This window comes from Monodon monoceros, unplaced genomic scaffold (assembly GCF_005190385.1).
Source record: "Monodon monoceros isolate NGI ecotype Baffin Bay Population unplaced genomic scaffold, NGI_Narwhal_1 Super_Scaffold_10, whole genome shotgun sequence".
NCBI classification, from domain to species: Eukaryota; Metazoa; Chordata; class Mammalia; order Artiodactyla; family Monodontidae; genus Monodon; species Monodon monoceros.
In genome coordinates this window covers 57,760,619-57,787,939 of record NW_021703766.1, presented here as the reverse complement: position 1 = coordinate 57,787,939, position 27,321 = coordinate 57,760,619, and the positions used below count along the sequence as shown (strand labels likewise).

The 27,321-nt window shown below is 48.0% G+C and overlaps 2 protein-coding genes across 4 annotated transcripts; one reads left to right on the top strand and one right to left on the bottom strand.

Annotated features, from left to right (window-relative positions):
- The first annotated feature begins 876 nt into the window (after positions 1-876).
- On the top strand, positions 877-9,735 carry LOC114906066 (zinc finger protein 132-like). 2 transcript variants are annotated; one of them, XM_029240596.1, is made up of 3 exons: positions 877-1,099; positions 3,284-3,410; positions 6,749-9,735. In XM_029240596.1, exons 1-3 carry the CDS (start codon positions 1,001-1,003, stop codon positions 8,677-8,679), a joined length of 2,157 nt encoding a protein of 718 aa, XP_029096429.1. In that variant the 5' UTR covers positions 877-1,000; the 3' UTR covers positions 8,680-9,735. The 2 variants fall into 2 exon arrangements, with proteins under 2 accessions (XP_029096429.1, XP_029096438.1); XM_029240605.1 differs by lacking the exon at positions 3,284-3,410.
- Positions 9,736-10,053: 318 nt separating this feature from the next.
- Positions 10,054-20,093, bottom strand: ZNF584 (zinc finger protein 584). Of its 2 annotated transcripts, XM_029240803.1 has the most exons (3): positions 19,780-20,093; positions 18,779-18,905; positions 10,054-13,811 (listed from the first exon to the last, which is right to left on the bottom strand). In XM_029240803.1, exons 1-3 carry the CDS (start codon positions 19,795-19,797, stop codon positions 12,808-12,810), a joined length of 1,149 nt encoding a protein of 382 aa, XP_029096636.1. In that variant the 5' UTR covers positions 19,798-20,093; the 3' UTR covers positions 10,054-12,807. The 2 variants fall into 2 exon arrangements, with proteins under 2 accessions (XP_029096636.1, XP_029096625.1); XM_029240792.1 differs by lacking the exon at positions 19,780-20,093 and having other exon boundaries at positions 18,779-19,337.
- Positions 20,094-27,321: the final 7,228 nt, after the last annotated feature.

The following is a 27,321-nucleotide window of genomic DNA, read 5'->3' as shown; positions in this document are numbered from 1 at the left end:
GGGTCAAGACCTCGGAATGGCTGGCTTTCGAGCCTGGGTCTTTTTCTCCGTAAAGCGGACACAACGCACAGGGCGACGACTCCGGGGCGGCCACGGACACAGACGGGCCTTGACGGAGGTATCCGCAGGGCACCCCGGCGCCAGGCGGTGCCCCGACAGCCGAGGACACACGAGCTCGGGGAGGCGGGACGTTCGCTGCGGTCATGGGGCGCACAAGGCACAGCGGGTGGACCACCCAGGCTCTCGTACCTACCCTACTCCCGTTTCCGCGGGCCCGGGGAGCCTCCTGGATGCTGTCCACAGCCCAGCAACTACGTCCCTCCACGAAGCGCCGACATAAAAGCGGGACAAAGAAGCAAAGGTCCGACCCCGGAAGTCCCGCCCCCGCCGGAGCGGCCATTTCGGAAACGCCCCCTCACTTAGGTTAGCATTGGTCCCTATCCTGGGCTCTCATTGGTCGACACTGTGTGCGGTCGCACGGCGAGGGTGTTTCTGGGTAATGTAGTTCGTGTCTCGTGAGACGTGACGCAACGTGCGTCCTTCCTGATCACCTAGGCAACGACTAGGCGGCACCGCGATTGGCTCCGGGAAAAGCGTCATAGTCAGCCGCGAGCCTTGAACCAGTGAAGGGTCAGGATTTGGGCGTTTTCGCGTGGGCCTCAGGGGGTGGGGCGGGACTTCCGGCGCGGCCATTGCAGTCTTCGTTTTGCGGCGGGTTGGGCTATTCGCAAACCGTCGCTGGGACGTGCGGCGAAGGGGGCCGGGGGGGGCCGTGCTGGAACCGTCATCGCACCTTGGCAGTCACTTTTACCCTCGGCTGACGGCCCTTCTTTCCTGAGCCTCGGTTTTCCCGGAAGTGGAACGGACGCAGAGAGTCTCCGCGCCCCGCCTTCGTCCCACATTCCCGGGAGACAGCTCCTATATCATACTGGGGAAGACAAAGGCCTTGAGTGCGACCGTCAGCCTGCGGTCACTCCACCCAGTGGGTGTGGTGGTTCGGATGAGCCCGCTGGGCTCTTCCCGGTCGCCGCCTGGCAGGGCCCCGCCCAGCCCACAGGTTGTGACCGGGCCTGCAGCGTCGCAGATGGACCCGGCGCAGGTGAGTGGCGGGTGCGCAGGTCCTCACCCGCTGGGATCCCCCCCTCCTGTGCCTGGAGCCCGTTAGAGAATGGTCGTGTCCCGAATTCTTCACCTGCACATGAGTCTGGGGCCCTGAGAGTCACTTTCCCCTAGCATCCGGAGCCTAGACCAGAGGTTAAATGGAGCGGATCACGTGGGATAAGGTCTGGAAAGGTGCCCGTAGCACAGGGATCAGCATGTGCCAGTTGCTTGGAGGTGAGTATAAGGTGGAAGTGTTCAGGGAAACCACAGGTCTCCATTTCGTCTGGTGGAAATAACGAGCAGGGGAACTGGAAGCAGGCCTGGAATAGCAGAGTGAGGTGCTGGGCCTGTTCGCAGTGTGATGCGAGTCACGGGAAGTGTAGAGCAGAGGAGGGAGGTGTTCTGACTCAGATCTTAACAAGCTCCCTCTGGATGCTGGGTGGAGAAGAGACTGGCAGGTGGGGTGCTGTTGCAGGCAGGAAGACCATTGAGGAGGAGACTGCAGTAGTCCAGGTGTGTGCTCTTTGTGGCTGGAGCAGAGAGGTGCCTGTGAGGTAGGAGAAGTGGTTGGCTCCTGGATGTGCTTTTTAAGTAGGACGGACTAGATTTCCTGATGTGTGGCAATGAGGTATCATGGTTGACCCTGATAGGTTTTCCGGATGTGGAAGGTGGTGCGAGGAGTAGATTTCAGAGGGAAGATAAAGAGTTGGGTTTTGGCCTTATTGTATTTGAAATGGCCCAGAGGGACTTCCCTGGTAGTCCAGTGGGTAAGACTCTGTGCTCCCAATGCAGGGGGCCCAGGTTCGATCCCTGGTCGGGAAACTAGATCCCACATGTGTGCCGCAACTAAGAGTCCTCATGCCGCAACTAAGAAGTCCGCATGCCACAACTAAGAGTCCAAATGCCATGATTAAAGATCCCGCATGCCGCAACTAAGACCCAGCACAGCCTAAATAAATAATAAATAAATATTAAAAAACAATGTCCCAGAGACTGCCAAATTGAGATGCCAAGTGTGCTTTCTGCCGGGTCCAGGCTGGAGACATCTAAGGGGTGGAGGCTTGTGCTTAGACACTGTGTGCAGCTGTGAGCTGGGTACAAGATGATGACCAAGCCTCTGAGTAGAGTGTAGACTTGGGATGAAAAATGAAGCATGGAAGTAACTGAGGTAGGATAACAGAGGGGCCCGAGATTAGATTGTTTTACCTCTCTACAGCTCACCAGGTTTTTGTGGCTATCCTCCTTGGGTCCAGGGGTTTTTGTCAGGCTATTGGAGTAGCAGGGACATAAAGGGTCAGCCCAAGCTAAGAGTTCCTAAGCCAAGAGTGGGGCCAGCGGGTCTGGGATTCGTGTATTAGGAAGGGCAAGGACAGCTATGACTGGTGAAGGGACAGCATGCACAAGGTCAGAGCTGGAAGAGAATAAGGGTGTTTGAGATCTTACTCATGGTTCTGGGGGGGCAAGGTTGAAGCAGCAGAGCAAAGAAGGGAGGCATTAAATAGAGGGGTGAGGGCTGTCTCTGTCAGTGGGAAGTTTTGGCAATCAAGGGCAGTCCAAGGTTAGTATTGGATTTTGCTTGCCTTTGTCGGCAAGCTATGTACACAGTGGTATATGGGTACACTAGGGAGATGCTTGTGGTGTGGCCAGGGAGAGGGGCGATGGTATTGTGGGCTGTGGGGAGTGGAGATATGAGGAAGGTATGCTCCTATGTGTACAAGGTAAGGGAATGAGCCCTGGTACTAGAGGCTTAAGGAAGAAAACAGAGCCCAAATTTTCTTATATTTGGGAGGTGTGACCTGGAGGACACAAGGGAAATTGTCCAATGGGGGAAGTGGGCTGTGTGCCAACCTAGAGCTGAAACAGCACCCATCTATCCACCTTCCATTTGTTCCTCTTGTTTGGTTTGGTCTGGATACAGTGGCCAGTGGGAGTATGAGGAGAGAAGGACACCAGTGGTGCCAGCACCTGTTGTCTTCTCTGAGGTGAGGACCTGGAGAGGGGGGTGAGCTGCAGGTAGGTGAGGGGAGGATGGACTGAGGGGGTCATGAGAAGAGGCGATGACAGTGGTAGATGTGGCAGAACTCTGAGTCACAGGTCAAGGGCCTGGATGTGCCCATTTGACTATTTGTTTGTTATTCACCCCACCTATTGGCCCCCTGGCTTAGCTGTCTCATCATTGCAGAGTCTGGTGACCTTTGAGGATGTGGCCGTGCACTTTTCCAAGGAGGAGTGGGGGCTCCTTGATGCAGCCCAAAGGCAACTGTACCACAGTGTGATGCTGGAGAACTTGGAGCTCATGACCTCACTTGGTAAGGTCCTTATGCCCTGCCCAGCCTGGTGGCCAGCATCTGCCTTCTGCCTTCTCCCCACAGAAAGCTCTGTTCATCCCAAAGCTGGACCATGGACACTGCTTCCTTCCCAGGTTTCCTGTTGTAGGTGCTGTGAGTGCTGGGGCTGAGCTGTATGCACTCGCCCTGTTTCTCCCTGAGCAGCCTGATGAGCAATCCTAATAGCTGTTAGGTCCCACAGAGGCCTTGTGGGAGAAGAGGTTGGGGATCAGGCATTCTGGTCTGCCTAAAGGATCCCACTGAGCTTGACCAGTTCCTGGCAGGGTGACCTAGTGTGGGGCCATGCCTAGGTTCTGCCCCTTCTCCCAGAGACATTTTTTTTTAAATGGTTTTACTGATACATATCATAACATTCACCTTTTTTTTCGGCTGTGTCGGGTTTTAGTTGAGGCAAGTGGGATCTTTGATGCAGAATGCAGGCTCTTTGTTGCAGTGCACACAGGCTTCTCTCTAGTTGTGGCACACAGGCTGCAGAGCACGTGGGCTCTGTAGTTTGTGGGACACGGGCTGCCTTGTTAAGGCTCACAGGCTCAGTAGTTGTGGCACACAGGCTTAGTTGCCCCGCAGCATGTGGGATCTTAGTTCCCTGACCAGGGATCAAACCCGTCTCACCTGCATTGGAAGGTGGATTCGTTACCACTGGACCACCAGAGAAGTCCCACGTTCAACTTTTTTTTTTTTTTTTGCGGTACGCGGGCCCCTCACCGCTGTGGCCTCTCCCGTTGTGGAGCACAGGCTCCGGAGGCGTAGGCTCAGCGGCCATGGCTCACGGGTCCAGCCACTCCGCGGCATGTGGGACCCTCCCGGACCGGGGCACGAACCTGTGTCCCCCCCCATTGGCAGGCAGACTCCCAACCACTGCACCACCAGGGAAGCCCCAACGTTCACTTTTTTAATGTGTACAGTTTAGTGGTTTTTCATATGTTCTCATTGTATAAATATCACCATAGTCCATAAAACTCCTAGAAAAGAACATAGGCAGTATGTTCTCTGACATAAATCATACGAGTTTTCTTAAGTCAGTCTCCCAAGGCAATAGAAATAAAAACAAAAATAAAGAAATGGGACCTAATCAAACTTACAAGTTTCTGCACAGCAAACAAAACCATAAACAAAACAAAAAGACAACCTACGGACTGGGAGAAAATATTTGCAAATGATACAACTGACAAGGGTTTAATTTACAAAGTATACAGACAGTCCATACAATTCAGTAACAACAACAAAAAGTCCAATTGAAAAATGGGCAGACACCTGCTGGGCCTGTGTGCCACAAATGCTAGGGCCCGCACACCTGGAGCCCATGCTCTGCAGCTGGAGAGGCCACTGCAACGAGAGGCCTGCATACCACAGCGAGGAGTGGCCCCACTTTGCTGTGGCCAGAGAGAAGGCCATGTGCAGTGGCAAGGACCCAGCACAGCCAAAAATAAAATAAATAAATTAAGAAAAAGAAAAAGAAAAATGGGCAGAAGACCTAAATAGACATTTCTCCAAAGAAGACATACAGATGGGCAATAGGCACATTAAAAGATGCTCATCATTACTAATTATTAGAGACGTGCAAATGAAAACTACAATGAGGTACCACCTCACACTGAGCAGGATGGCCATCATTAAAAAGTCTACAAATAACAGATGCTGGAGAGGGTGTAGAGAAAAGGGAACCCTCCTACGCTGTTGGGGGGAATGTAAATTGGTGCAGCCACTATGGAAAACAGTATGGAGGTTCCTTAAAACACTAAAAATAGAGTTGCCATATGATTCAACAATCCCATTCCTGAGCACATATCCAGAGAAAACTTGAAAAGATACGTGCACCCCAATGCTCACAGCAGCACTATTTACAATAGCCAAGGCATGGAGACAACCTAAATGTCCCTCAACAGATGGTAAAGAAGATGTGGTGTATATATACAATGGAATATTACTCAGCCTTATAAAAGAATGAAATAATGCCATTAGCAGCAACGTGGATGGACCAGAGATTATCATACTAAATGAAGTCATAAGGAGAAAGACAAGTACCATGTGAGATCTTATATGTGGAATCTAAAATACGACACATGAACATATCTATGAAGCAGAAACAGACTCACAGATACAGAGAACAGACTTGTGGTTGCCAAGGGTGGGAGTTGGAGGAGGGATGGATTGGGAGTTTGGGATTAGCAGATGCACCCTAGTACATACTGGATGGATAAACAAGGTCCTACTGTATAGAACAGGGAACTGTATTCAATATCCTGTGATAAACCATAATGCAAAAGCATATGAAAAAGAATTGTACATATATGTATAATTGAATCACTGTGCTGTACAGCATAAATTAACACAACATACTTCAATTAAAATTTTTTAAAATTAGAGGTAATAAATATCACCATACTCTAATTTTAGAACATTTTCATTACCTAAAGAAAAACTTTGTAGCCTTTAGCAGTCACTCTACACCCCCCCTCATCCATTCCTCCTGACTCTTAGGCAACCACTAATCTACTTTATGACTATATAGATTTGCTTATTCTAGATATTTTATACAAATGGAATCATACAATATACATTTTTCTGTGACTGGCTTTCACTTAGCATAATGTTTTTGAGGTTCATCCATGTTGCAGCACATATCAGTAATATGTTGTTCATTTTTATGGCTGAATAATATTCCATTGTATCAATATACCAGTTTTTTTTTATCCGTTCATCAGATGATGGGCATTTGGCTTGTTTCCACTTTTCGACTGTTACAAAAATTATGGCTGTTATGAACGTTCATGTACAAGTTTTTGTGTAGATATGTTTCATTGCTCTTGGGTAGATACATAGCAGTGGAATTCACAAACTGTTTCCCAAACTAGCAGCACCATTTTACATTCCCACTGCAGTGTATGAGTGTTCTGAGTTCTCTACTTCCTCATAAACAACTTGTTACTATCTTTTTTCTTATAGCTATCCTGGTGGGGTGGTATCTCATTGTGGTTTGAGTTTGCATTTCTCTAATGACTAATGCTGTTGAGCATTTTTTCACGTACTTATTGGCCATTTGTGTATATTTATCTTTCTTTGAGAAATGTCTTTTCAAGTTCTTTGCCTCTGTGTCCATGCCTCTGGTAAGGCCCCTTTACTCTGTGGCTTGCTGGGCCCTGTCCTGCACAGTGAGCCTTTCACTCTTACTCTGGCCCCCTTGGCCTATCAACAAACCCTTGGGCCCATTTCCGTATGTGTCAGTCACACATTTCTAATGAAATCACCCTTTCCACTAAGTGGAACACTCAGTTAACCAGAAATTTCTCGGCTTTCAGGTTGTTGGTATGGAGTGGAAGATGAGGAGGTATGTTCCAAGCAGGATGCTTCTGTAGATGTGGTGTCACAGGTCAGGATTTTCAGTGCACATTCTTCTACCCAGAAGGCTGACAGTTGTGACATGTGTGACCCATTCTTGAAAGACATTTTGCACCTGGATGTACATCAAGGAACACATGCTGAGGAGACTCCCTACACATGTGTAGCATGTGGCAGAGAGTTTTGGTTTGGTGCAAACCTTCACCAGCATCAGAAGGAGTGCAGTGGAGAAAAGCCCTTCAAATGGAACAAGGACAGGGACTTGTTTGTGCAGAGCTCAATAGTCTGTCTATCAGAGAAGCCCTTTACATGTGGATTAGGTGGTAAGGATGTCTCAGACAGCCATGACCTCCTCCAGCACCCAAACACAGATGGCAGTGGGAAGCCACACAGCAGCACAAAGTGCAGGGAGGCCTTACCACACCCTTCCAGTCTTGGGCAGCTCCCAGAAGTCCATGCCTCACAGAAGCCCTTCAAGTGCAGTGACTGTGGAAAAGCCTTCCAGAAGAGTTCTGTCCTCCTCAACCACCTGAGAACTCACTCTGAAGAGATACCATTTAGATGCCTAAGAGTTGAAAATTCCTTAGAGGAGAAATTAACTCTTGTTAATGACCAAAAGTTTCACACTGGAGAAACATCTCACGTATGTAAGGAGTGTGGCAAGGCCTTTAGTCATCCGTCTAAGCTGAGGAAGCACCAGAAATTTCATACTGGAGTAAAATACTATGAGTGCAGTGACTGTGGGAAAACTTTCAGCCACAAACTCACACTTGTTCATCACCAGAGAATCCACACAGGAGAAAGGCCTTATGAATGCAGTGAATGTGGGAAAGCCTTCAATAACAGGTCACACCTCACTCGGCATGAGAAAGTTCACACTGGAGAAAGACCTTTTGAGTGCAGCAAATGTGGCAGAGCCTTCAGCCAAAGCTCCAATTTCCTTCGGCACCAGAAAGTCCACACCCAAGTAAGACCTTATGAGTGCAATCAGTGTAGCAAAGCCTTCAGCCGCAGCTCTGCTCTCATTCAGCACTGGAGGGTTCACACTGGAGAAAGGCCTTATGAGTGCAGTGAGTGTGGGCGAGCTTTTAACAATAACTCCAACCTTGCTCAGCATCAGAAGGTCCACACTGGAGAACGGCCTTTTGAATGCACTGAATGTGGAAGAGACTTCAACCAAAGCTCTCACCTCCTTCGACATCAGAAAGTTCACACTGGAGAACGGCCTTTTGGATGCAGTGAATGTGGGAAAGCCTTCAGCAATAGCTCCACCCTCATTCAGCACCAGAAAGTACATACTGGTCAAAGGCCTTATGAGTGCAGTGAATGTAGAAAAGCCTTCAGTCGCAACTCCAGCCTGATTCAGCACTGGAGAATTCACACTGGAGAAAGGCCTTACGAGTGCAACGAATGTGGGAAAGCCTTTGCTCACAGTTCCAGTCTCATTGAGCACTGGAGAGTTCACACAAGAGAAAGGCCTTATGAGTGTAGTGAATGTGGGAAATTCTTTAGCCAAAACTCCATTCTTATTAAACATCAGAAAGTTCACACTGGAGAAAGGCCTTATGAGTGCACTGAATGTGGGAAGTTCTTTAGCCGCAAGTCCAGCCTCATTTATCACTGGAGAGTTCACACTGGGGAAAGGCCTTATGAATGCAGTGAATGTGGGAGAGCCTTCAGCAATAACTCTCACCTGGTTCGTCACCAGAGAGTTCACACACAAGAAAGGCCCTATGAATGCAGCCAATGTGGGAAAGCCTTTAGTGAAAGATCCACACTTGTTCGACACCAGATAGTTCATACCAGAGAAAAGACTTATGAGTGTGGCCACTGTGGGAAAATCTTCAGCCGCCTCTGCAACCTTGCTCAGCATAAGAGGATTCATACCTGAGTGGAGACTTGTAGAAATGATCTTCGTGAGAAAATCTTCAGCCACATCCAACTTTATGCAGCAGAATACCCACAAAGAAATTACCTAAGTGTGACTAATGTGGAAGAGCCTTCAGAAGCTACTCTGCCCTTTTTGAGCAGCTCAGGCAGCACTGTCTCGCCTCTGGAGCATAAACCTCTTTCTAGCTGTCTGGATCCAAATATTTGCAGCAGTCACCTACATATACATGGAGAGAACACATCCCTTTGCCTCCCTTCTCCTTTCCTGGAGGGTGTTGGGATTGTCCTAGGCTCACTGGAATGGCTTCATTCCCATTGCCTCTGAGAGGGTTAAGGAATGAACTGACCCCATGCTGGTTGAGAGATTAATTAATCAAGACACATGACAGTCCTAAATGTTAATATACCTAACAGTGCTTCAAGGTACATGAAGCAAAAACTGATAGAACTGCAAGGAGAAATAGACAAATCCACAATTATAGTTGGAGATGTCCACATCCATCCCAGATAATCGCTAAGGACAGAGAAGACGAACAACACTGCCAACCAACTTGACCTAATTGACATTTATAGAACATTCTGTCCAATAAAGGCAGAATACACATTCTTTTCACAGGCACATAGAACATTTACCAAAATGGAGCATCTTCTGGGCCACAAAACAAGGCTTGATAAATGGAAAAGAATTGAAATAATACAAAGTATGGACCCTGACTATGAGAGAATTCAATAAGAAGTCAAGAATAGTATGATGTGTGGAAAACCCTCACTTGGAAACTAAATAGCACACTTGTAAATAATCCATGGTCAAAGATGAAATCAAAAGAAAAATTAGAAAGTATTTTGAATGAAAATGAAAACAGAGGTTATCACAACATATGGAATGTACCTAAAACAGTACCAAGGGAGAAATATTTGTGTGTGTGTCTCCATGTATACTAGTGAAATAAGAATAAGCCCTATGGAGTGTAAAAAAGAATCATTAAATGCTCAATTTTTTAAAAGTTACAACAAAAGAAGCAACCATGACAAATACAAGCCATAATAACTTCTTCCCTTCACTAAAAGGTAAAAGCCAATTGCAGAGGTCACCTGAGCCCCCAGGAGACAGAAATGCAGAACGTCAGGAGGGGCCTCATTGACACACTCGGGGCCCCTCCACAACCCTGCTCACAGTTGCCAGTTGTGTGGTTTCTTAAGGGATGTCTGTCTCCCCGTGTCTTAGTCCATTCCAACTGACAGAACAAAAATACCATAAACTGGGTGGCTAATAAATAATAGAAATTTCTCACAGTTCTGGAGGCTGGAAAATCCAAGATCACGGTGCCAGCAGATTTGGTGTCTGGTGAGGATCCTGGATAATAGCTGTCTTCTGTGTCTTCACACAGTGGAAGGAGAGAGGGAGTTCTCGGAGGGTCTCTTTTATGAGGGCACTAATCCCATTCATGAGGGTTCCTCCCCCATGACCTAATCATCTCCCAAAGGCCCCCACCTCCAAATACCAAACATTGAGGGTTAGGTTTTAACCTATGTATTTTGGGGGGACACAACATTCGGTCTACATCACCTACTAGAATGTCTGTTTCATGCAGGAGGGCCCCTATGGGTTTTGTCTCTGCTGGGTGAGTTCAGTCTCCAGAGCACAGCAGCAGTTTACACAGCCTGGGATAGGTGTGTAAGCACTCAGGGAGTGCATGAAGGGGGATGTACTACTCTTTCCCTGTGCTCTCCTACCTTCTCCCTCCTGAGTCAGCTCTGATGACAGGGCTGTGGTCTGGGCCCAGCACAGTCCTTCAGAGCAGCCAAACATTCCCTGGAGTCCTACTGTGTGCCAAGCTCTTGCCTGAGCTCTGTGGTAGATACATTTCATCTCCATCTGATGTGCAGTACAGAGATTTAACGTGCAAACAGACTAAAGCAGCGTCATTGTAGGGTGGCTGGAGCTATGAAAGAAATGAAGCAGAGGTGACAAAAGTGATGGCTGCTACTGCAGATTGGTTGGGGAGAGCTGAGGAGGTGACTCCAGGGGAAGGGTATTCCAGCCAGAGGGAACCGCAGTGCAGAGGCCCCAGGCAGGAATGAACAATGAGGAGACCCAGTGGCCCATGAAGAGAAGAAGGCCAAGAGGTCAGGAAACAGGTCATGCCGGCCCTTTTGGCTGGGGTGAGGAGTTTGGTTTAGTCTACCCTACCCCCACTTGTTTGTCATCTGAGCCCTACTCGGCTCAGCTGGACTCTACTCTGCTTCCACACAGACTGCCATGCCAGGGGCAGACAATTATTACACACAGGGAGAAGGGCCTGAGCAGGCCTGGTGGTGGGCGTATGCCTTATGGTGTTGGAGAGACATTGAGCAGACTGGCCGAGAACTCCGTAGGGTCCTACCCCACGTGGCCACCACCCCTCCTGCCATCAGGGGGTGGGTGAGAGTAATCACTGAAGCTAAAGTAAGCAGCTGTTTCCAACCCCAACCCACAGTACTGGCTGAGCACCATGGCCCAAAGCCCCTCAAGTCCAGGGTTGGTGGCTCTCTCCCCAAACATACCTCCCAGCTAACATTTCCTTCTTGACATGAAGCATGATTTCTAGACCAGGGACACAGCTACAACCACATAACAACTTTCGCTGAACTGACATTTTATTTACCTTTTGAAAAAAGTTTCCAAAATTTTAAACATAGATCTGGATCCATATGTTGATTCAACCACTTCTTTCCCTGGAGCCCTGGGAGAGCGGCAGCAAAAACAGCCAAAGCCATGGTGTGCAGAGACATCAGGAACACTAGCTGGGTCACAAAAGCCACATCCTAGGACTACAGGATCTTCTTTCAGTCCCAGGGTGATGGCCATGAGGTGAACATGCCCGGAAAGGCTCTGAGAATCCAAATAACCTGTAGATTATTTGCTGACAGTGACCTTAGACACAGGGAACAGGTTTGCAATTCCTGAGAAATTCTGCATGCTGCACCCTGTGAAACCATGGTTCCTGGAACATTTGTGGGTGCCTCTTTAGAACCAGCTCAAACCCTCTCGTTTACCAGATTCCCCACTCCACAGGACCTCACTCAGTGCTTCTGTGTCCACTTACTCTTTCCATCAGGCCCCTGTAGGACTTATGGCCAGTCTAGAACTTACCTCCACGTTCTCGATTTCAGGGGGCATGGCTTCTGAGCTGATTCTGGAAACAACAACTTCTGACCAATGCTGGAGATTGCAGAACATTCCCTGGGAACAAGGAACCCAGGTGCTTGTCCCTAGTCACCCGGGGATCTTATACCAACCACCCCATTCTTCAGGTGAGCTCTGAATCCTCAAGTAAACCTGATATCCAGGCTGAAGATTTATCCACAAAGCCCTTCAATCTTTCCCTGGAGGTCTCAGGCACAAGTGCAAGTTAGGCCAACCTTGACTGGAGCTGTCCTCTGCCATCCTGCTGGCCCCACTGAGGCAGACAAAAGTCAGGGACCCCCACAGAAACCGTTCCCTCTATCCATGAGCCCAATTTTGTTCTCAATCCTTCCACACACAGATCCCAAAGATTAAGGGTGGTTTAAACAAAAAGGCCTAAAGATTACCAGACATTCCAGAGCAGTGTGAGCCAGTTCCAGGGTTGGATAAATGCACGACAGGGACCAAATGTAGTGTCAACAGTGTCCATGAAAATGGTTAACCTTCCCTGGAAGGCCCCAGCAGACACTGCTCAGCTACTCTTGGCAAGAACTAGGTCATGTCCACACCTAAACCAGTTGGAGGGGGAGAGAATAAGACCCATTATGGGCTCCACCACTCATGATTCTCTCCTTTATCAAGTGGGGAACACAGAGGTCAGCTTCCCTGAGCACACACAGTGACTGATGCTTACCACGGGGACCTGCCAGGTGGTAGAAGTGGGATGGCTTCTGTCACAGTAACTGGCAGTGACTCAACACTGCCAACAGCCTGGGCAGGTGAGAGTGCAACACAGCTCCTGAACGCTTCCCATGTACCTGGCACCAGCCCAGTGTGGGTGCTGGGGTGTGACATGTTTAGCTTTCAAATGGCTACTCTCCTCAATCTCCTTTCTGGAGTGAGACCTTTCATGTTGAACAAGGTGCCAGCCATGTCTAAAGGTTTTCCCACATCCCTGTCCTCCTATGGCCTTTCTCCAGTGTGGACTTTCTTGTGCTGAAGGAGGGTAGAACTATGTTTAAAGGCTTTCCCACATTCTGTACATTCATAAGCCCTCTCTTCAGTGTGGAACTGCTGGTGCCGATTTCGGTAGGACCTGGTAGTGAAGGTTTTCCCACACAGGCTGCACTCGTAGGGACGTTCTCCAGTGTGGACTTTCCAGTGCTGATACAGCCCAGAGCGGGTCACGTAAGTTTTCCCACATTCACTGCACTCATAGGGCCTCTCTCCAGTGTGAACTCTCTGGTGAAGAATGAAGCTATGGTTGTATTTGAAGAATTTCCCACATTCCCTGCACTCATAGGGCCTTTCTCCAATGTGAACTTTCCGGTGCCGAATGAGGGTAGACAGAACGCTGAAGGACTTCCCACACTCGCTGCACTGGTAAGGCCTCTCTCCAGTGTGAATTCTCTGGTGCAGAACAAGTGCGTCTTTGCGGTTGAAGGTTTTCCCGCACTCACCACACTTGAAAGGTTTTATGCCAGTATGAACCTTCTGGTGCTTCCTCAGTTTAGATGGGTAACTGAAGGCCTTCCCACACTCACTACACACATGGGATGTTTCTCCAGTGTGAGTTTTTCGGTGATGAACCAGGGTTGAGCTCTCCATGGGGGCATTTCCACCTGCTGGGCACCTGAAGGGTCTCTCTTTGGCGTGAGTGATCAGGTGGTCAAGGAGCGCAAAGGCCTTCAGGAAGGCTTGCCCGCAGTCGCTGCACTTGAAGGGCTTCTGTGTGGCGTGGGCTCCCTGCCATTGCTGGTGAGTGGAGCTGGGTGGGAAGGCCTTGCGCTCGGTGCTTCTGCGTGGTGTCCCCTCTCTGTGGGTGGCCTGGGGCTGGAGGAAGCCTAAGGCGGCAGGGATGTCCTTCCCAGACACCCTGCACAGAAAGGGGTTCTCTGACAGGCGGACTCTGTGGCTCTTCACCTGCTCGGGAGGGGCTTCCTCATCCCGCAGTCTACACAGAAAACCTGAGACAGAAGAGTCAGTCACTGAGAGCTGGCTTAGACGGAAGAGGCACCTTCATCATCAGTGCATGTCGGACACACCCATAAAGGAGTCCACAGAATTGCCAGGAGGTTGCAAGGAAAGGTCTGGATGAGAAAGGGCTGGCCCAGTGGAACAGGGCTCTGCCAGAGCCCAGAATAGGGGAGACCTCAACAGGGACCAGGACACAAAAGATGGGAACAGTGCAGGGAAGGGATTCAGGGCCTCTAAGTCACTCCTGTGCAAAGGGTATCGGCAGGGCCTTAGCTGCTGGAGACAGCAAGCACTGTGAAGAGGCTGTGTCTACTCCAATGAAAACATGACTGTGACACAGTAGCTGGTGCTCAAGTATTACTGAAGGATATGTACGCACCTCAAATCACACACACAGGAGGTCACAGTTGACAGTTCTGCACTGGCACAGAGGAGAGGAAATGACAAGACACAGAGGCCAGAGAGGTGGGTCATCCAGAGCCATGGTAGAGATAGCAAGACCACACAGTGAGTCCACAAGAGGGGAGAGGAAAGGTGGGAATAAGGTGTGGTCACTGGCCCCAGCACCAAAATGCCAGTGTACTCAGATACCCATTACTGAAACCAAGGCACCCCCTAGCCCCATTCACCAAGACCAGGACCCATCCTGGCCTCTGCTCTGCTGACCACAGTCATATCCACCATGTTGGGCACCCAGGGCTCTTCCTCACCCTTCATTTGGGCCACCTCACCCTTCATAGGGACCTCAAAGGTGCAAAGCCTAGGAGGTAGAAAGGTAATAAGATACCCGCCCAAATCAAGGCTGACCCATCCCTACACGTACCACAGGAAGCTCATGTCACCATGGCAACCAGCTAGGAAACCAAGTATTAGAACATGAACCTCTTCTGTACATTTAAAAAAAAAAATTGTCAGAGAAGCAATTGTAATGTTCATTTTTTAAAATTTATTTTTTAAGTTGAAATATAGTTGATTTACAATGTTGTATTAGTTTCCGGTGTTCAGCAAAGTGATTCAGTTATATAAATATACATATATATTCTTTTCCATTATAGATTATTACAAGATACTGAATATAGCTCCCTGTGCTATACAGTAGATCCTTGTTGGAACCTCTTCTGTTTAAAAATTTGTTAAGAAGGTAGATCTCATGGTTTATTTGCTTTACCACAATTTTTAAAAAAAGACCCTCCTGTGAAGCAAAACTGACATAACTAAAGAAAGAAACAGACAAACAATAATATTTAGAGACTTCAATTTCTAACTTTCATATATGGATAGAACAACTAGGCAGAAAATGAACACGGATATAACACATGAATAACACTAAAAATCAACTAGACCTCCAAGACATCTATAGAACATGCCACCTAACAACAGCAGAATACATATTCTCCTCCATTCTCACATGCACATGGAACATTCTCCAGAATAGACCATTTGCTAGGATATAAAACAAGACTCAGTAGACTTCAGACAATTGAAATCATACAAAGAACGTTCTCTAACTACAAAGGAATTAAAACAGAAATCAGGGCTTCCCTGGTGGCGCAGTGGTTGAGAGTCCGCCTGCCGATGCAGGGGACATGGGTTTGTGCCCCGGTCCGGGAAGATCCCACATGCCGCAGAGCGGCTGGGCCCGTGAGCCAAGATCCCACATGCCACGGAGCGGCTGGGCCCGTGAGCCATGGCCGCTGAGCCTGCGCATCCGGGGCCTGTGCTCCGCAATGGGAGAGGCCACAACAGTGAGAGGCCCGCATACCGCAAAAAAAAACCAAAAAAACCCAAAAAAACCCCAGAAATCAACAACAGAAAGAAATTTGGGAAACTCACAAAGTTTTAAAAATTCGTTCCCATTATGGTTTATTACAGGATATTGAATATAGTTCCCTGTGCTATACAATAGGACCTTGTTGTTTATCCATTCTATATATAATAGTTTGCATCTGCTAGTCACAAACTCCCAATCCATCCTTCCCCTGCCCTCCGCTTTCCCTTGGCAACCACAAGTCTATTCTCTATGTCAGTGAGTCTGGGAAACTCACAAATTTATGGAATTTAAATTAAGTACTCCTAAATAACCACAAGGAAAGTTACAAAACATTTTGAGACGAAAGAAAAAGAGAACACAACATACCAAAAGTTATCAGGAAAAGTATTGCTTAGAGGGAAAATTACAGAAACATCTCTGAGCTGTCTTATTCACAACACTTCTGACACCACACGCATGGGGGCTTTCCCACACCATTTCTCCAGCTCTCTGACACCAACTGGGTGTTCAAGGATTCATTCCAATTCTGACACCAACTACCTGGAATTAGCATCAGATCCCACAGGTTATGGACGCAGTCCCACAAGACTGCCCCCACTTCAGACATCAACGGAAAGTCCCAGGGCTCCTGTACTTTCTGACCAACTGACTATAAATCTGGGATTCTCACAACTATTGATTCCTCCTCAGGTTCAATAATTTGTTAGAACAGATCAGAGAACTCGGGAAAAGAGTTTGCTTACTATTACCAATTTATTTTAAAGGATACAACTAAGGAAGAGCCCAATGGAAGAGATGAAAAGGCCAAGGTATGCCAGGGGTGGGGATTGAGGACATAGGGGGTAAGAAGTGTCCATGCCCTTGATGGCACCATTCTCCCAGCATCTTGCTGTGTCCACTAACCCAGAAACTCTCCGAACTGGTCATTTAGGAGTTTTTATGGATGTTTTATCACATAGGCATGACTGATTACATCACTGGCCATTGATGACTGGCCCAATCTCCAGCCCCTTTCCCTTCCCCAAAGGTCAGGGTAGCGAGGTGGAGAGGAGGGGTTGGGAGTAGCTGAACACCCAACCTTACAATCATGCCTTGGTCTTTCTGGTGACCATCCCCCATCCTGAAACCATCTAGGGGTTCCCAGCCACCGTCAGCCCATTAGCATACAAAAGACTCTCTTATCACTCCAGAGATTCCAAAGGTTTTAGGAGCTGCATGCCAAGGAACTGGGAACAAAGACAAAGTATATATTTCTTATGTCACAACACACATATTAAAAAAAGATCTCTATATGTGTAACTGAATCACTTTGTTGTACCCCTGAAACATTGTAAATCAACTACACTTCAATTAAAAATAAATTTAAAAAATTTTAAAAAGAATCTTCAATATCCTAACTTTATACTTCAAGGAACAACAACAACAAAAAGCAACCCAAAACTAGAAGAAGGAAGGCAATAAAAAAGAGCAGAGATAAACTGACTGAAGAAGAAACAGAACAGCTGAACAGACTTAAAAACAAAATAAAAAACTTCCCTCACAGGAAAAAAAAAAACCTAGGCCGAGATGGCTTCACAGATTAATAATAACACAGGAATAAGAATTAACACCAGGGGATTTCCTGGTGGTCCAGTGGTTAAGAATCCACCTTCCAATGCAGGGGACTCGGGTTGGATCCCTCGTTGGGGAACTAAGATGCCACATGCAGGGCATCTAAGCCCAGGTGCCACAACTACGGAGCCCACATGCAGCAACTACTGAGCCCATGTGCCACAACTAGAAAGCAGCTCACGTGCCGCAACAAAAGATCCCGTGTGCCACAACTAAGACCCGACGCACCCCAAAATAAATAAATAAATTTTTTTTTTTAAGAAAAGAATTAACACCAATATTTCACAAACTGTGCCAGAAAAAGAAGAGAAGCGTACATTTCCCAACATCCACTGAAGCCAAAAATCCTCATACTCAATACAAATAAAGACATAACCAGAAAAGAAAACTACACCATTGATAACTCTTATGAATACAGAAAATCAATTACTGTAATATACCACATTAACAGAAAAAAGGACAAAAATCACATGGTCATTTCAATAGACATGGAAAAGCACTGCACAAAATCTAACGACTTTTCTCTATAAATGCCCTCAACAAACAAGAGAAGGGAACTTCCTCACCTGAAAAGGGCATATGCAACAAACCTACGGCTAACATCATACTTAGTGAAAGACTGAACGCTTTTCCCATAAGATCTGGAACAAGACAAGGATGTCTACTCTTACAACTTATATTCAATAAAGTACTGAGGTTCTAGCCAACCAAGTCAGTTAAGCGAAGAAAGGAGTAAAAATATCTCTACTCACAGATGACATGACATTATATATAGAGAAAATACCAAGGAATCCACCGAAAAGAATAACCATTAGAACAAATAAATGAGTTTAGCAAGGTTGCAGGATACAAGATCAGTATACAAAAATCAATTATATTTCTATACACTAGCAATGTACAATCTAAAATAAAGTAATTCCACTTAAAAGAGCATTAAAATGAATAAAATATTTAGAAATAAATTTACCCTTGTAAACTGAAAACACTTTAAAAAATTACAGAGCTAAATAAACAGAAAGACAACCATGTTCATGGATTGAAATATATTAAGGTGGCAATCCTGGGAATTCCCTGGCGGTCCAGTGGTTAGGACTCCACGCTTTCACTGCCGAGGGTGCGGGTTCAACCCCTGGTCGGGTAACTAAGATCCCACAAGCCACTCAACGCGACAAAAAAAAAAAAAAAAAAAAAAAAAAAAAACAACGGCAATCCTGCCCAAATTGATCTACTGATTTAAATTCATGGCTCACACCTGGCCCAGAAAGGCCCCTATAAAACTTCTTTTGGAGGAAGAAGGCCAAAACCAGAACAGAGAGGGCCCACAGCTTCAGCAAAGTCACGAAGCCAGAAAGAGGAAGAGCTGGATAGGATTTGTTAGGCAAACTGTAGACATCTGAACCCCAAGCCTTACTCCAGAAGCCTGTAGGGCAACAGGTGTTGAGGCTGCCAACAGGGCTGCTCAGAGAGAGGCAGGGGAAGAGCACACAGCCTCTCTGGGCTTTAAGATACACAGAACTTCCCGTGGATTAAAGGCAGAGGTGGTCACTTTGCTGAGGGAAAGTGTGAGAGACTTACCCAGTGAGCCAATGAGTGCAAAGTTCTCCAGCATAACATCACGGTACAGGCTCCTCTGGGTCAAATTAAGGATCCCCCACTCCTCTCGGGAGAAATACACAGCCACATCCTCAAAGGTCACAGGGGCCTGTAATGATGAATTCAACTGAGCCTTAGGGTCAATAGTGGGCAGAAAGCCAACCAAAATATGAACAGAGAAACACATCCATGCCCTTGACCTGTGTCTCAAGGTCCTGCCACATCTCTCACTGACATCATCTTTCCCTTTGAGCCCGCACCCCTCACATACCCTCATACCTCCTTCCTCCTAACACCTCGATCTCAGAGGATTCCCAAGGCCCCCAGTACCATTGGTGCCTCTCCCTTCATGCTGCTACTAAATTCTGCATCCAGCCCACAACAACAGGCTGGTGACCAGAGAGATGCCATCTATGTACCCCGCCAAGCACTCAGGCCCCACCCTATTTCCTGCCAGCCAATTCTCTCCGTGTCCCAGAGGTCACCTTTCATAAGGAAAAAAGACTATGTTCTCCTCTCTCTCTTAGGCCTGAGTACATCATCCAAGGGCCCTCCAGTCTGTCCTGCATGCAGACACATAACTGTACCGCAGCATGGTACAACTCCACACCCTCACCACAGCCTCGCCAGTCCACCCCACTGGCAACTCCCGCGTTCCACTGTGCACAGTGGTGTGTGTCTCCAGTGCGCTACCACAGAGAGCATCTTCAATCCCATCCTGCCTCGTCCACCCCACACCTCCCATGGCCCACAGCCAAGGACAACCCCCAGCTCTGCACAGAGGACCTACTCATCCTTCAACCCTCAGCCGCCGGGATCCACACACGGAGCTCCGAGACCCCCAGCCCTCCTCTTCTCTATTTCTGCATAGACTGTTCCTTCACCTGTCATAGCCTTCCTCACCTGTCACGGGCTCATTCAGAGTCCGGACCCGCTGGGTGGGGATCCGGGTGGTGAGAGCCTGGGGCGCACCTCCCACTCACCTGAGCCTCATCTGCCATTGGAACCTGTGGGCGGAGAGTTTCAGCGGACGCAGCTGAGATCCGCACCCGCCACCCCGCCCAGCGCGCTGGAGCCTCCGGCCGACCGAGGAAAATGTGCCCGAGGACTGGGAGCAGCCTCGGGACGTTCTCAGGGTACGACAGCGAGTCTCAGGAAAAGCAAGTCATGCCCGGGGGTCACGGAGCAAGCAAAGGCGTGGCGAGGGTCCCTGCGCTTCTTTCAGCCGGGATAGTCTCTGCGGTGCGAGCGCTGCCCTCAAAAGTGCTCGCACCGACCACCAGCGGTGGCAAAACGAGTACCCCAGGGAAACGCCGGAAGTCCCGCCCCGCCCCGCCCGTGCGCCTCCGTTAAGTCTGCGCCCGCGTTACCCGCGACCTCGTTCGGGGCGGGCGCGAACTACGTTTCCCATAAGTGACGTCGCAGACTGCGTCCGTACCGACGTAGCCAATGACAGCCCAGGAGAGGGGCGTTTCCGGGAGAGCCTCGTGGGCGGGGCAGGGACTTCCAGTGTCGGCTTTAGTTCCTTTGGACCCGCGCCGGGGCGGAGAGAAAGGGCTGCGGCAGCGGGGCGTGGCGTCCAGGAGGCTTCCCGGGCCCGCGGCCAGCGGAGCGGGCGAGGTGCGAGAGTCGGGGAGGTCCCACCACGCCCTGTACCCGCGGTGACCGAGCCGAGGTGACCCCGGCCGTAGAGAGGTGCAACTGAAATGCACTCATTTCAAGTGCAAAGTTTGATGAGGTTGGAAAAATAAATACACCCATTAATTAGATTCGAGTCACTCTCTGGAGTTATCTCCTTAGCCCAATACAGCTTTGTCCCACCCACCTCCATTATGCTGTTATTGGCAAATATATTTGTTTGTTATAGGCCAAACAGTACAATTATACTGGTTTTATACAGTTGCTTTTAAAATAAGAAATATGAATTTACGCTTTCTTTTATACACATGTCAATCATTACAGTATCATACAGAATAGTTTTGCTGCATGAAAAATCCCCTCCGCTCCATCTATTTACCCCTCTCTCCCCCTGAGTCCCTGGCAATCACTATTTTACTGTCTCTATAGTCTGGCCTTTCCCAGAAAGTCATAAAGTTGGAATCATACAGTATGTACCTTTTTCAGACTGACTTTTTGACTTAGGAATACACATTTAAGATTCCTCCATGCCTTTTTGTGGCTAGATAGCTCAGTTCTTTTTATTGCTAAATAATATTCCATTGTATGAATGTACCAGTTTCTTTATTTATTTACCTATCGAAAGGCATCTCAGTTTGATTCCAGTTCTAAGCAATTATGAATAAACTTGTTATAAACATTCCTGTTCTAGTGTCTGTATGGACAAGTTTTCAACACATTTATATAAATACCTAGGAGTGTGACTGATGGATCATATGCTAGGACTGTATTTAAGTTTGTATGAAACTGCCAATTGTCTTCCTAAGTGGTTATATCATTTTGCATTCTCACCAGCAGTGAGTGAGAGTTCTGGTTCCTTCTGTTGTCAGTATTTTGGATTTTAGCCATTCTAATAGGTATGTAGTGATACTGTTTAAATTTGCAATTCCTTAAAGACATATGATGTTGAGAGTATTTTCATCTGCTTATCTCTGCCATCTGTGTATCTTCTTTGGTGAGGTGTCTGTTCAGATCTTTTGCTTTTTTTTTTGGCCATGCCACGTGGCATACGGGATCTTAGTTCCCCTACCAGGGATCGAACCCACGCCCCCTGCAGTGGAAGTGCAGAGTCTTAACCACTGGACCGCCAAGGAAGTCCGCATTATCCTTTTAAAACTGGCTTCGTATTCTTGAATTTTAAAAGGCTTTGTTTATTTGTGGGGTTTTTTTTTTGGTACATTTTGGATAAAAGTCCTTTATCAGATTTATGTTTTGCAAATATTTTCCCCTAGTCTATGGCTTGTCTTTTCATTCTCTTTCATGGTATCTTTCACAGAGCAGAACTTTTAATTTTAGATAAGTCCAACTGAATTTTTTTCTTCATGGATCATGCTTTTTGTGTTCTATCCAAAAGTCATCTCAATGCCAAACTCAAAGTCACCTAGATTTTTTTTCCCATGTTATCTTCTAGAAGTTGTACAGTTGTACACATTTAACTCTATGATTATTATTTTTTTTTTTTTGCGGTACGCGGGCCTCTCACTGTTGTGGCCTCTCCCATTGCGGAGCACAGGCTCCGGACGCGCAGGCTCAGCGGCCATGGCTCAAGGGCCCAGCCGCTCCGCGGCACGTGGGATCTTCCCGGACCGGGGCACGAACCCGTGTCCCCTGCATCGGCAGGCGGACTCTCAACCACTGTGCCACCAGGGAAGCGCCAAGGATTATTTCTTAATGCTCAGCTAAGTGTGAGTCTTTAAGACTGAACCACACGTTAAAAAAAAAAAAGGCACTAAAAGCACACTGAATCAAGATGAATGGGAAACCATCCTAATAAACACATTTTAGATTAAAAAAAAAGACTGGACTACATGTGTCACAGGGGTGGTCTTCTGGGTGGAAGGACCTCCCTTGAGGACTTGTGACACTCTTACAGAAACACCCTGCTTGAAAGATGCCTCCTCATCCCGCACTCCAAGTCAACAACGGGAAAGCCAAGAAATGCTGGCAAAAGTGCATCTTGACTTTGATAGGAGAGGACAGCCCCATCACACATGTGTGTCTGACACCCAGAATATGTCCATTGAGGAGCTTGAGTCAGGTTAATGGGCTACTGTGCAAGATCACAGAGTGGAAGATTCCTCATGAAGGGCAAGGAGACAGGGATGAAGTACAGAAGATGGAGAGTCTGCTTGGAGGAAGACTCTCAAACACACTCCTCTGTAAATGGGTTTCATCTGTGAACATTGTGTAGAAGGATGTGTTCGGGCCCAGGAAAATCCAGCTGTAACTGAGTAGCTGGTGTTCAAGGACTATTCAAGCATATGTGCGCACCTCATGATACACTAAGTGAAGGCTGACTCGGAGAGCACTGCAGAAGGAGCAGTGAAGAGTGAAGGAGCACTGCAGAGAGGAGCAGATAAGAGGCAGAGGACAGAGAACAGAGAGGTGGGAAACAGGCAGGGGAGGAAGTCAGACTAGAAATGGCAATCCTGGGAGTTCCCTGTTGGTCCAGTGGTTATGACTCTGCGCTTCCAATGCTGGGGGCCTGGGTTCGATCCCTGGTCGGGGAACTAAGATCCTGCAAGCCGTGTGGCATGGCCAAAAAAACAAAAAAAGAAAAAAGAAATGGCAAGAGGGTGGAATGTCCAGAAAGGGGAAGGAACAATAGGCGTATTCATTTCTTAGGCTGCCATAACAAAGGACCAGGAACTGGGTGAGTTAAAACAACAGACAGGTCTTCCCTGGTGGCTCAGTGGTTAAGAATCCGCCTGCCAATGCAGAGGACACAGGTTCGAGCCCTGGTCCGGGAAGATCTCACATGCCACGGAGCAGCTAAGCCCGTGTGCCACAACTACTGAGCCTGTGCTCTAGAGCCCGAGAGCCACAACTACTGAGCCTGCGTGCCACAACTACTGAAGGCCACCGGCGCACTGCAATGAAGATTAGCCCCCGCTCGCCGCAACTACAGAAAGCCCATGTGCAGCCACGAAGACCCAACGCAGCCAATAGATAAATAAATAAACAAACAAAACAAAAAAATCCAGACGTTTATTGTCTGACAGTTGTGAGGGCTAGAAGTCCAGAATCAAGGTGTCAGCAGGATCACGTGCCTTCATAGTGTCCAGAGGAGAATCTGTTCCTTGCCCCTTCCATCTCCTGGTGGCTGCCAGCCTTCCTTGGCTTGTGGCCACATTACTCCAATCTCTGCCTCCGTCGTCACATCTCTTTCTCCGTCTCCTCTGTCTCCCTCTTGAAGGGTACCTGTGATTACACTGAGGGCCTACCCAAAGAATCCAGGATAATCTCCCCATTTTAAGATCCTCTATCACATCTGCAGTTTCTTCAGCCATATAAGGTAAGTAACATTCACGCATTCTAGGGATAAGGACATGGATATTTTGGGGGCCATTATTCTTCCCACTACAGAGCCCTTCACTCTGCTTAAGGAGGAAGTCCAGAACTGCTGGGAGCATCAAGCTGTGGACTGGCCTCTTGGCAAGGGAGGGGCCACCTGTGTTGATGAGCCAAGTCTGTATCCCATGGGGGGTTGGGGGGACCACCCAGAGTGGGCTGGATCAGAAGAGCCATACTCCAGCCTGGTGCAGACGTGAATGATGCTTCTCAGACCACATGCACACAACCAGTCAGGAAAGGACACTCGCTTCTAGGGATCCCTGGAAATCAAAGTCGAGAGTCATGAGTAATTTAAGCCAGGGCTCAGCAGACTACAGCCTGTGGGCCAGATACAGGCCATTTTCTATTTTTGTCTCATCCCCAAAATGAGAACAGTTCTTACGTTTTTTTAGTGATTGAAAAAGAAATCAAAAGAATACTATTTCATGACATGAAAATTACATGAAATTCAGATTTCCATGTCCATAAATAGAGGTTTATTGGAACACAGCCATGCCATGCATTTACATATTGTTTATGGTACTTTGACTCTGGTGGCAGAGTTGAGCAGTGACCAGAAACTTCACATCCTGCAAAGGAGAAAATATTTACTATCTGGCTCTTACAGAAAAAGTTTGCTGACCCCTGATTAAGAAGTCATAGAGCTGAAGAATTTAACCAGAGGAGCGGCGTGTAAAACAAAGGTGGTTGGAAGGAATTTGCTGGAGGAGGAGAGGATGGGGATGGCCACACTCAGCAGTTGCAGTGCGACTGACTCCAACGCTGCCTGCAGGTGAAGATCGAAGATCGCGAGGGCGCCCTCTCATCACAAGTCAGCAGCTGGCAGGAGGCGGCCATGCCAAGCCCTGCCAGACAGCTAGGAGCTACCTCAGAGCCCTCGGTTCTGAAGACTGACTAAAAGGACACATTGAACTCAGAAAATCTGTCAAACTCTTAGTTACAGTTTATTACAATGAAAAGGTACAAATTAAAATTGGCAAAGGAAAGAGGCATACAGGGCAGGTTCTAGGAGAGACCAGGCACAAGCTTCCAGGTGTCCCCTCCCAGTGCAGTGCCGGATTCTCCCAGCAACAATATATGACAATAGAAAAGGCTGAGACAGAAACTAATACAGGCAGAAAGATCAATGTCTTCTTCAAGACTGCAGCCTAATTCTTTTTTTTTAAAATATCTTTATTGGAGTATAATTGCTTTACAATGGTGTTAGTTTTTGCTTTATAACAAAGTGAATCAGCTATACATATACATATATCCCCGTAGCCCCTTCCTCTTGCATCTCCCTCCCACCCTCCTTATCCCACCCCTCTAGGTGGTCACAAAGCACCGAGCTGATCTCCCTGTGCTACATGGCCGCTTCCCACTAGCTCTCCATTTTACATTTGGTAGTGTATATATGTCCATGCCACTCTCTCACTTTGTTCCAGCTTCCCTTTCCCCCCCGCCAATCATGTCCTGTACGTCTGTGTCTCTATTCCTGCCCCCCTTTTTTAAAAAAAAATTATTTATTTTGGCTGCTCCAGGTCTTAGTTGCGGCATGTATGTGGGATCTAGTTCCCTGACCAGGGATTGAACCAGGGCCCCCTGCATTGGGAGCGCAGAGTCTTACCCACTGGATCACCTGGGAAGTCCCAACTGTAGCCTACTTCTTAGCACAAAACACGATGAGGCTTTAAACCCCCTGGAAAACAGGCAGCATCTCTCAAGAATAAGCTGCCTCCTTATCTTGGGGATACCTCAAGTATGAGAACATGAAGCTCATAAAGTACCTAGACTGGCTTCCTAAATTAATACCTTAAGAAAGAAAGAGAAACAAAAGAACCCACGTATCACTAAGTGCTCTTTACCAACATCAACCCTCCCACACTCCTGTCCGTCTTGGCCACCCCTCCTCCAATGGCCCTCTGCTTCTCACGGTGGTGCTAGTAAGCCTGTCCCTGCATCAGGGCCTTTGTTCTTGCCATTTTCTCAGCCTTGCAGGCTGTTCCCTGGCCTCTGCTTGCCTTGTTTGGGCATCTGTGCTCCTACTCCCTGACCCCCCCCATCGAAGTTGGGCCCCCGACAGTCTCTGTGACATCATTTTGCTTTGTCTTCTACAGAACACTTAGCTTTGACCTAAAGAATACTATGAATGGTTTGTCTGGCTGTGGACCGTCCAGCTCTGCCCTGGAACGTGACTTCTAAGGAAGAGAGAAATAAGAACATCTGTGACCTTCTTGTTCACTGCTACAACCTCAGCAGCCAGCCCAGAGTCTGGCAAATATCACAGGGGCCCCTTGAGATAAGGAAAGAACTGAGATGAAGTTTCAGCATGCGACAGATACTGAGTAGGTCCATGGCTCACTGGGACAAATGCTTGGCCTGAAACAAGGCTGACCAGAGGACAAGCCCCCAGGGCCCATCTGCTCCTGTTGCGTCTGGCCTCTTGTGGCTCCTCAAAATCCAGCAGAGACCCTCAGCCCTCTCACAGTCCACCAGTACCTGAGAGCAGGGAGCACGGCCTGAGTGAAGCCAGGAGAGCCCAAGGCCAAATGTACACCCCACCTCTCCCCAAGTGGAGAGTGAGTTTCAGAAGGGCTAAGAACAAGGCCATAATAGGAGTAGGAGTCACACCCACATCTCTCTGGCTCCAGAGTCCACACCCATGGCTGAGCTGGCCCCACCAGTTGGGAAGAACAATCCACACATTGCTGTTTTTAAGAGTGGATTTCTACAAACTGTATGATTCTATTGGTACGAAATGTCCTGAATAGGCAAATCCATAGAGACAAAAAGTAGACTAACGGTTGCCAGGGGTTGAGGAAAAGGAGAAATGGGACATGACTCAAAAGGGTATGGGGCTTCTTTTTGTAAATGTTCTGGAATTCGATAGTGGTGATGGTTGCATAAACTGTGTGATCATACCAACAACCCGAGGAATTGTACACTCTAAATGGGCAAATTGTATGGTGTGTGAATTACATTTCAAGAAAGCTATTACTAAAAATAAAAACGAGTAGATTTCTGGAAGATTCCTGGGAGAAGTCCCTTACCCAATGTGGAGTTTTCCACGGCCATTAGAGTGGAAACATACATGCCCCAGAAAGAGGGACGCAGGTCATAGGTCTCTCCTGGCCCCTCTGGCCCAAGCCTCTGCAGAGACTTACAGGGCAGAGGAAGTCGCAGCTCAGGAGGACAGGCCCAGCTCTGCCCCGCCAAGGTGTGTGGCCCTAGGGGAGACGCTCCCCATTCCAGCCTGTTTCCCCCTTGGGACGGAGGATCCCAGCACTTCCCAGGTCGGCCTTCGCTTCAGCTTCGGGCTCCTGATTGGTCGGACACACACACACACACACACACACACACACACACGCCTCCCCCAGTTCCACACACACACCTCCCCCAAGTCCACACACACACACACACACGCCTCCCCCAATTACACACACACACACACACGCCTCCCCCAATTACACACACACACACACACACACACACACACACACACACACACACACACA

Bases quoted from the DNA above. Each gene is read 5' to 3' on its own strand.
- LOC114906066 (XM_029240596.1), top strand. From the start codon at position 1,001: ATGAGCCCGCTGGGCTCTTCCCGGTCGCCGCCTGGCAGGGCCCCGCCC. The intron at 1,100-3,283 runs GTGAGTGGCGGG...TCATCATTGCAG, and splicing joins CGCAGATGGACCCGGCGCAG to AGTCTGGTGACCTTTGAGGA. The intron at 3,411-6,748 runs GTAAGGTCCTTA...CTCGGCTTTCAG, and splicing joins GGAGCTCATGACCTCACTTG to GTTGTTGGTATGGAGTGGAA.
- ZNF584 (XM_029240792.1), bottom strand. From the start codon at position 19,073: ATGAGGGTATGTGAGGGGTGCGGGCTCAAAGGGAAAGATGATGTCAGT. The intron at 13,812-18,778 runs GTAAGTCTCTCA...CTTCTGTCTCAG, and splicing joins TGCACTCATTGGCTCACTGG to GTTTTCTGTGTAGACTGCGG.